Source organism: Olea europaea, chromosome 7 (assembly GCF_002742605.1).
Source record: "Olea europaea var. sylvestris chromosome 7, O_europaea_v1, whole genome shotgun sequence".
In the NCBI taxonomy this organism is placed as follows: domain Eukaryota; kingdom Viridiplantae; phylum Streptophyta; class Magnoliopsida; order Lamiales; family Oleaceae; genus Olea; species Olea europaea.
Window position 1 is genome coordinate 25,832,988 of NC_036243.1, and position 8,121 is coordinate 25,841,108.

Genomic DNA, 8,121 nt, shown 5'->3' on the forward strand with positions numbered 1-8,121 from the left:
TTATGATAATCATTTTATGAAATATATTTTCATACGCTAGTCGCTAAGTAAACATATTTGGAGGTGAACCTAAATAAATACATAAAATTTAAAGACCCAAGTGCCAATTACTCTAAACTTCAGGGGCTGTGGCCACAATTTTACCCATGATTGTTTAAGATCGAAAGGAACCCTTCATGTGATGTGGTGAGGTCGAGATTGATCGAGAGCACTGTATTACACTGTTCCACAAAGCTGCAGATCCAAAGCTATTAGGACAACATGTGAACATTTGACATGGACAGTATTTACTGCTGTTAAAAAACCGCCAATCATTATTGATGGAATTTCCAGTCTAAAATACTTGACGCAGCGGAAAAACAGATAACAAAATCTTTCTTTCTTCCTGCTTTATATATCATCATCCTCCGTGTTCTTATCATTTCCAGTTCATACAGTATCAAGAAAAATGACCTGGAGTTCTTGAATCTTCAGTAACTTCCTTTTCTGAATTAGTGGTATCATTTAAGAGAAAGCAGAATCAAGAAAAAAGAAGAGCCATACAGGGCTCTCTGAAATGTATATGATATTCAAGCTATTGATCATAGGCGGAGAGATTGTTGAAGAAGAAGGCGAGTGGGAAAAGGAAAGATAAGAAAAAGATCTGTTTATTATATATCTGTTCGATTCAATCCATTAGGTAAAGTTCTCTCATATTTTTCATTTTTGTTCCAAGATCTATATTTGGTTTGGAATTTTAATCTTTAACTACGGTTGTCTTAATTTTTATTTAGTTTTTAACACGCCCTTTACGTCTTTGATGAAAAGCCTGACTCGCGCAAAATTTTGATAATAGAGTGACATTGAATCTTGAACTAATAGCCTATATATGTTCTAATACTATGCTAAAAAGTTTAAGAATTAGAGAGATAACAAATTTATTTATTTATTTTGTCTTCTCAACATTATCTTTATGTACATATATATTGATTAAAGAAAGTTTTCAGGCAACAAATGACCACTGCTGCAATGTCTGGTATTGAGATTGCTCAGAAACCAGCAACTGTATTGAAGAGAAGTGACCTTGAGTTTGCAATATGCGAGTGTTGTGGGCTGACAGAGGAGTGCACAGAGGCTTATGTGGCTCGTGTTCGGGAGCGCTACCAGGGGCGGTGGATATGCGGACTGTGCGCCGAGGCGGTGAAGGACGAGATTGTGAGATCAGAGAAAAGGATTGGACATGAGGAGGCTTTAAATCAGCACATGAGTTTTTGCAAGAAATTTAGGACTTTAAGGCCACCAAAGAATCCCACTGAGGAACTCATTTGTGCTGTTAAGCAGCTGCTTCTGAGGAGCTTGGACTCGCCTCGGTCAAGCCCAGTGAAGAAGGCAGGTTTGCTTCGATCCGAAAGCTGTTGTTCTGATATGGATGATTGAATAAGCGTATGTATTAGTTCTAGATTGTTAATGAATGTTACATTGAATAAATGCTGCTTAAAAGTGGCAGAAAGTGTTGAGATTCTTAGAATACTGTTCCTGTCCTATTAATGTTAGAATCTGGTTAATGTAATCAGTTGTTCGGTATTGACAAGATTTTATTTAATAATAAGTGCTTGGCAGTTGATGACTATGTTGTCTTCTTCCCTTCCTATTTCGTTTAAGGAATGTTCTGCGCATCTAATTTTCAGTAAGATGTAATAGAACCTCAACCAGTCTGTCTTGGGGTGAATTTTCTTTCTTTTTGGCTTTTCTTGGCTCCAATTTTGTTCAATAAATGGCGATTGTAGAGGTTGGAAGTAGGATTAGTCATTTTTTATTTTTATATATATATTTTTTTACGAGGAACTCGCAACCGTTACCCTCCGAATGTGAACTGGATAAACTCTCGGCCTGACGTAATAGCTTGCAAATCATGCCAACCAGGTAAACTGCACTAGACAAGTCCGATGCGACATGTTCGACCGAGAAAGTGTTGGTAGGGGAATTGTACTCGTGACCTAAGGCCTCCGCACTTACCTATTCCACCAACTCGACAACTTCATGAGGGCCGGAAGTAGGATTAGTCTTTCAATTGGTCGTTGTTGCATATGGGTTACTTTCGACTTATTCTGGACACTTCCCATTTCTGTTATTGCATTTAGGAAGAGAAGAAAATATCGAATCATATTTTTGGAATTGTTGTGTGGTGATTTTGATTCGAAAGTGCATTGAACTCATGCACTTCATTCTTGTGCCTTTAGATATGTGTGGAATTTTTTGTGCCATAAGATTCGATAAACAAAAATTTTGAGGTATGACTGCACGATATGGTTAGTATAGGTGGCATGATTATTAAGTAGATTCGACGAATATTGCACAGTATTAAGAAAAAAGTTGAATTCTTGTCTATTGTTATATCTTGTGGAGCTTTAGGAGTTTTTGTTTCTCATTTGTGCAAACATTATTTGCAGCAGAATTACAGGAACGATGTGTTCTGTAGGAGGTGAATTGGAAGAAATAGAAATGGAAAGGCAGGGATTCCAATACTTCGATTCACCCAACTTAAGAGAATATGACCTATTCATCAGAAGAAAATTATCTACATAATAAATATTTTTTATTTAATATTTTCAGCGCGGTCCAACTTACCAAACAAGTCACGAGCGTTCATCCTTCTTTCGATACATGTAAAGAATGTTCTTTAACTTGATACACAATATTACTGGACCCAAGGACGATATTCCAATTTCTTTATCTTTCTCGAATATGTTCATCCATGTTAGGTTCCATGCATCTAAGTTGTATAATATCTTGAGGAGAAAATCGGTGGGAGCTTCCTTTCACAATCCATAGTACTTTCCTTCACAAGTAGCACTGCTTAGCTGTTATTGGAAGAATATACCTGAAGAAAAATTAAACATAGAACTATCAACAGGCCGCCTGAAATAAAATTCTTAATTAATTCACTTTCTTGGGCACTTGTGATGGATATTCCAAAGAACTAAGAAGCATTTAAAATATAAAGAAATCTTCTCCTCCCTAGGTTTCTGGCCTCTGGGGTCTCTGCTGAATTGTTTATTATTCAGTATCTTGTGTGATAGACAGATCATATATTCAATTGGTGGCGGGCGGACAAGCGGTCCAAATGACGTGAAGGCAGGGCCGGGTCTAAAATGCAAAAATAAGAATTAAGAGAGTTCGATTTTCCTTGTTGCTCACTAATCCACAATAAAACAAACCGGGCACTAGAAAGCAGAAATTATAATACTATGAATGCAATATGGGCAAGTTTTGTCCACACAGACCCCAAATAACATGACCTTTATCGTTTGAGTAAGATAACTTCTTCTTTGGAAGATAAGGGTAATATAAAAACTTTTCACTGCTGACATGAAAGAAAATCATAATGAAATAAATTTTTATCATGTTTACTATGGGCAGAAGATCAGACATGTGACATTGAATTTGGTGGGGTTTTATTTGGTAGAATGAAGTGACAATTTAATTAAAAGACGGTTATGAGGAAGAGGAGAGAGTTGTAATTGAGTGATGATTGAGATGATGAAGTAAGACAATATTAGTAATTTCTTATTGTAATTAATACATAACTCGAAGGCAAAATAGAGAGTTCACAATATTAATAAGGGCTTTATAGTCCAAGAATACATTTTCCATTTCCGACTATTAAATAACCACAATTTAACTGTATTCAAGATCATCAATACTTTTATTCCTAACTGTTTTATCATCAAATTTAATCTCCAAACTTTGATTAATTAGCATATTTCATAGTTGATGCATAACTTATGTCAAAATATTCCACTTGCCTGATTTGAGAACAGGAAAAAGATAAATCATCACAATAAATCATGTACGTGTAGTGTGGTTGATGATCTTTCACCTCGGAACAATTAGATAATGGGATGAAATATTATTTAACAACTGGGATAAAATTCCACAAAAATAATTGGAAAATACATGAAAAACGATTTCAAGAGAGCTCCTAATTTCTTGTGAAAATTTTCTGGCCCGGTGCGAGAATGGCCATTGGATCAAAACGGGCCTTTCTCTCTTGGAATCTTGTCCACTGATTTCCAAAATGCTGCTTCCACTCTTCCCTGGAGTTGTAGTGAGGAAGATACTTCTTGAAATCGAAGCCATTTTCAATGCAACATTGAACAATTTCATGATTCTGTGCAACCATTTCTTCCACTGATAAGCCCTTTGGATATGGCAAGCAAAAACGCAGCAATGCTACTAAATAAATGATTTCTCCTTCAGGTAAAACTACGGATGTTCTGTCGTCCCACCTGCTTTAAAACGAATGCTAAGTACGAGTCTAGACTACAAACAAATACGAACGTATACGAATAGGCGTGAAAGAAATTTGTAGTGGTCATTGAACTTTCATTTATGGTGCACATTGGTCCCTACTGGTTGAAAATTGTCTATTTCCTTTAGTCACACGATCACCTAAATGGCATGTAATGACACATTTGAAGGTTTTCTTTTTAATGATTCAGGTTGGTGGTGGACCAACTTTGTTAGCTATTATTGCCGATTTTTTTTAAAAAAAAAAAAGGTTGAACCCTAACTTTGAGGGCCCTCACCACCTCGCCCCTAGAGTTTTGTGAGGGAGGTAAATCGCGGAATGTGCCCCAACAGGCCAGGAAACAAGAGTTGCATGTATACTGCGCCTACAAGGAATCTAATTCCATGTTTCAGGAATCGAACCCTCATACTACGACTGCCAACAAAATATGAGATAACCTTACTCCTTAGTCTTGTAGACGATGGTGCCATAACAAACTTATAAATTACAACCCAAATACATTCACGATTTCATACTTCGTCTATGTTAGTCAAAGTTTATATATGTTTGTGATTTAAACACTCTATTTTTATAAACATATTCAGTCCTTGGACTCCATTAATTTCAAAATACTTTTCTCTCTCTCTCACTATATATTTTTCAGTAATGAATCTCTAACAGGGACTTGGTAGAATTCACAATTTCTCTCTCTCTCTCTCTCTCTCTCTCTCTCACTATATATTTTTCAGTAATGAATCTCTAACAGGGACTTGGTAGAATTCACAATTTTTATTTCCTTTCCAACAACACAATTCTTAACCCTACTAATTATTAGCATTGACAAACACGCACAAAATAAATGAGATTGCCTATTTGTCATAATTTTAGTGGGGAAAACCAACTACATGTTCAAGTGTCTTTAAAGTAGAATAAGGAACAAATGATAATTAATCCAACTGGGGTCCCCAAACACTACCTAACTTAAAAATCTCAATCACTCTATTTCAAATGCCCACAAAAATTCAACGTGTATGAAAATAGTCCATCTCAATTCTATGCCATATAATCCTATGAACCCAAAACAAATGTTCCCTCCCCCCAAATGCTACGTTAAGATTTTTTGTGTGTATATTTTGAATTGTTACATATAGTTCATGTAGCTCGTAGAAATGCATTCGTATATCAAACTACGCATGATTGAACAGTTTGATAGGTTTAACGATTCGATTATTATGTACCGTAAAGATATAAATTTAAATTGTCAATTACGTCGTACATGATATTAAAACTATATTGGTACTTACTTGGAGCGCAATATAGGATAGATAAGCATGGGTCCACCAACTCCATTTTTCAAGATATTTTTGAATATATGACGATCGAAATTTGCAATGTCCTTTTTGGACACAAATAGGTTGAGCCATGGATGTGGGGTGTCCCATATACCATTAGCCTTAGCTTGTTCCTCGACATGCTTGATGCGTAATAGAAAATCCATGTAACTGAGGTCCTTCTGAAAATTCGAATTCTTGCAAAATCTCAACTGTCCAAGCAATTTCTCCGCTCTCTACAAAAGTTAAATAACTTTATTTAAAAATTCAATATCAATGTGAAAGAATTAAGGAAATTATGGATACATGACTTCGAAATAATTAAAAAAAAAATAATGAGAAAATTTTGGCTACTCAAATTTATTATTTGAATTCGGACGACATCACCAAACAGGATTATTATTTAAGCCCCTGTTTGATTTCAATTCTTTGGTCACAAAAATGAAAAATATAACCGTTATTCATCACATTAAGTTATTATATTTGACTTTCTATTTCTTGTGTGGATCTCGTAACGGTTATATTTTTTATTCTCATTCTTACAAAAATGAGTATCAAATGGGGCCTAAATTTAGCAGACTGAGCATAATTAAAAAAAACACAAAAAAAAGAAAGCAAAAGTATATATTTAAAAAATGAGAATTATGCTTCTCGATGCCAACTACCATGGAGCGATTAATAATTTTTCCAATTAATGCCTAAAACACTTTCTACAAACGCAATTGACTTTGCTTGTAATGAAAACTTAATTAGTTGAGTTACCAAATTTTAATTAATTAATTTAATACCCTTATCAGAATGCATTAATTATAAAAAGAAAATGGCGGGATTGATAATTTAAAACCGATTTACTTACCATGTCAACCGAGGAAGGCAACGTTTCATTTTTGTTATAATTCAAAGCCACCTCAAGACAGTAAAGAAGCGGGCCGGCAATTGAAGGGATTTGAGTCGAGTCGAGTCGATTCAGATCTAATGGTACCGATGGCCACCCATTGATCGGATCATCACTGTTGACAAATACAAATCCTTCTACATAGTCGAATGTGTCACCAAGACCCACTAGCAACTCGATATCTCGAGTAAACTCGGTGAACTCATGGTACACCACCCTTATCCACCTCACCTAATCACCACAAAGTAATTAATCATCATTAATAAAACTATCCAAATATTTATTTTTATTGTAACAAAGAAGAGATTGAAAAAAGAGCTACAGCACTAGAAATGAATATTCTGTATCACCAACGGATAACCGACGGTCGACAGAACAACCGTCTTACTGTGTGTCAGTGTGTGTGTTTTTGTTAAAGAAAAAGCTAACCATGTCAGGAGCTGGTTGGAGTAAAACCCTAGCTCGAGTGATGATGCCAAACTGGCCAAGGCCACCAAGAACACTGAAGAAAACCTCTGATTTTTCATTATGTGAACAAAAAATGGTTTCGCCATTGCCGGTGATCACCTCCAACTCCGTTACATTTTCCGTTTGTGGACCGTATATGAACGTCTGGCCACTGACGCCCGCGTTAGACAGCGTGCCTCCCACCGTCAACCCAAGGTAATCCGTCCACGACCGAGGGGAGAGGCCGTGGTTCAAAACGCAGCTTTTCAAAACGTCCTCCCACAAAACGCCGCCGCTGACATCAACGTATGAACCGGACGGCGCCACCTCGATCCTATCCGCGTCCATTGATTTCATGTCGATTATTATACCGTTGTCCACCATAGCTTGGCCGTTAATGGAATGGTCGTTGCCGCTGGCGGCTACGGTTAAGTGGGGTATCCGTTTAGCTAACTTTATGACCTTGGAAATATCTTCGCTGCTGGCCGGTTTGATTATGGCCAGTGGCTCCGATGAATGCATACCGCCAAAGTCTCTACTGGCGGAGCCGTGCTCTATGCTGCCCTGGAGATCTAAGCTTTTGAAGAGGGCCAAGATGTCGCCGGCAGTGTCTGTGCTATCCATAGCCGGTATTGATTCGGCGTCGTTTTCGTGCAGAAACCTCTCTGTGTAGCCTATCGTCGTCGTCGGCGACATGGGATCTGGTTTTGGAGATCAAACTATTAATTTGTTATTAGTATTGAAGTATATATAAAGTCCAACTCACTAAATATAACCACTGCAACACAGACACACACAATCAACAGAGTAAAGCTTTCTTCGTCCAGTTTTAGAATTTTAAATTGGGTATGTCTCATAGAGTTGACATCTACTGTTTTTATAGACAGCACTATGAAAATTTTGACACAAATAATATAGCGAGATATCAACATTTCAATCTTGGAATAAATAAAGAATAATTTAATTGGGATAATATATTTGGACTCTTAAATGTTGGAAAATAAGTGAAGAATATATTTAATTAAATCATGAAATTCTAAAGATTTCATTAGTTTGAAGGATTTCAATATATTTTAGTGAATTTCAAATTCATAAATATATACCTTCTGAACTCCTTGGAAATCATAGCTTGATTCTTCAATTTAATGGATTCCAAGCATATAATATAAACTCAATTT

General features: G+C 36.3%; 2 protein-coding genes across 3 annotated transcripts; one reads left to right on the forward strand and one right to left on the reverse strand.

Moving 5' to 3' along the window:
- Nucleotides 1–327: 327 nt before the first annotated feature.
- Nucleotides 328–1,609, forward strand: LOC111397577. Its single transcript, XM_023024570.1, has 2 exons — nucleotides 328–679; nucleotides 987–1,609. Exon 2 carries the CDS (start codon nucleotides 994–996, stop codon nucleotides 1,414–1,416), a length of 423 nt encoding a protein of 140 aa, XP_022880338.1. The 5' UTR covers nucleotides 328–679; nucleotides 987–993; the 3' UTR covers nucleotides 1,417–1,609.
- A 2,260-nt stretch (nucleotides 1,610–3,869) lies between these two features.
- On the reverse strand, nucleotides 3,870–7,833 carry LOC111397578 (cytokinin dehydrogenase 7). Of its 2 annotated transcripts, none has more exons than XM_023024571.1 (4): nucleotides 6,926–7,833; nucleotides 6,458–6,727; nucleotides 5,575–5,837; nucleotides 3,870–4,271 (listed from the first exon to the last, which is right to left on the reverse strand). In XM_023024571.1, exons 1-4 carry the CDS (start codon nucleotides 7,637–7,639, stop codon nucleotides 3,962–3,964), a joined length of 1,557 nt encoding a protein of 518 aa, XP_022880339.1. In that variant the 5' UTR covers nucleotides 7,640–7,833; the 3' UTR covers nucleotides 3,870–3,961. The 2 variants fall into 2 exon arrangements, with proteins under 2 accessions (XP_022880339.1, XP_022880340.1); XM_023024572.1 differs by having other exon boundaries at nucleotides 3,870–4,268; nucleotides 6,926–7,832.
- Between the last annotated feature and the right edge of the window lie 288 nt (nucleotides 7,834–8,121).

What these genes read in the sequence shown, in the direction of transcription:
- LOC111397577 (XM_023024570.1), top strand. Translation starts at nt 994, where the DNA reads ATGACCACTGCTGCAATGTCTGGTATTGAGATTGCTCAGAAACCAGCA.
- LOC111397578 (XM_023024571.1), bottom strand. Translation starts at nt 7,639, where the DNA reads ATGTCGCCGACGACGACGATAGGCTACACAGAGAGGTTTCTGCACGAA. An exon ending in TCCAACCAGCTCCTGACATG is followed by an intron (nt 6,728 to 6,925) that starts GTTAGCTTTTTC and finishes TGTGGTGATTAG; the next exon opens with GTGAGGTGGATAAGGGTGGT. An exon ending in TATCCTATATTGCGCTCCAA is followed by an intron (nt 4,272 to 5,574) that starts GTAAGTACCAAT and finishes TTCGTTTTAAAG; the next exon opens with CAGGTGGGACGACAGAACAT.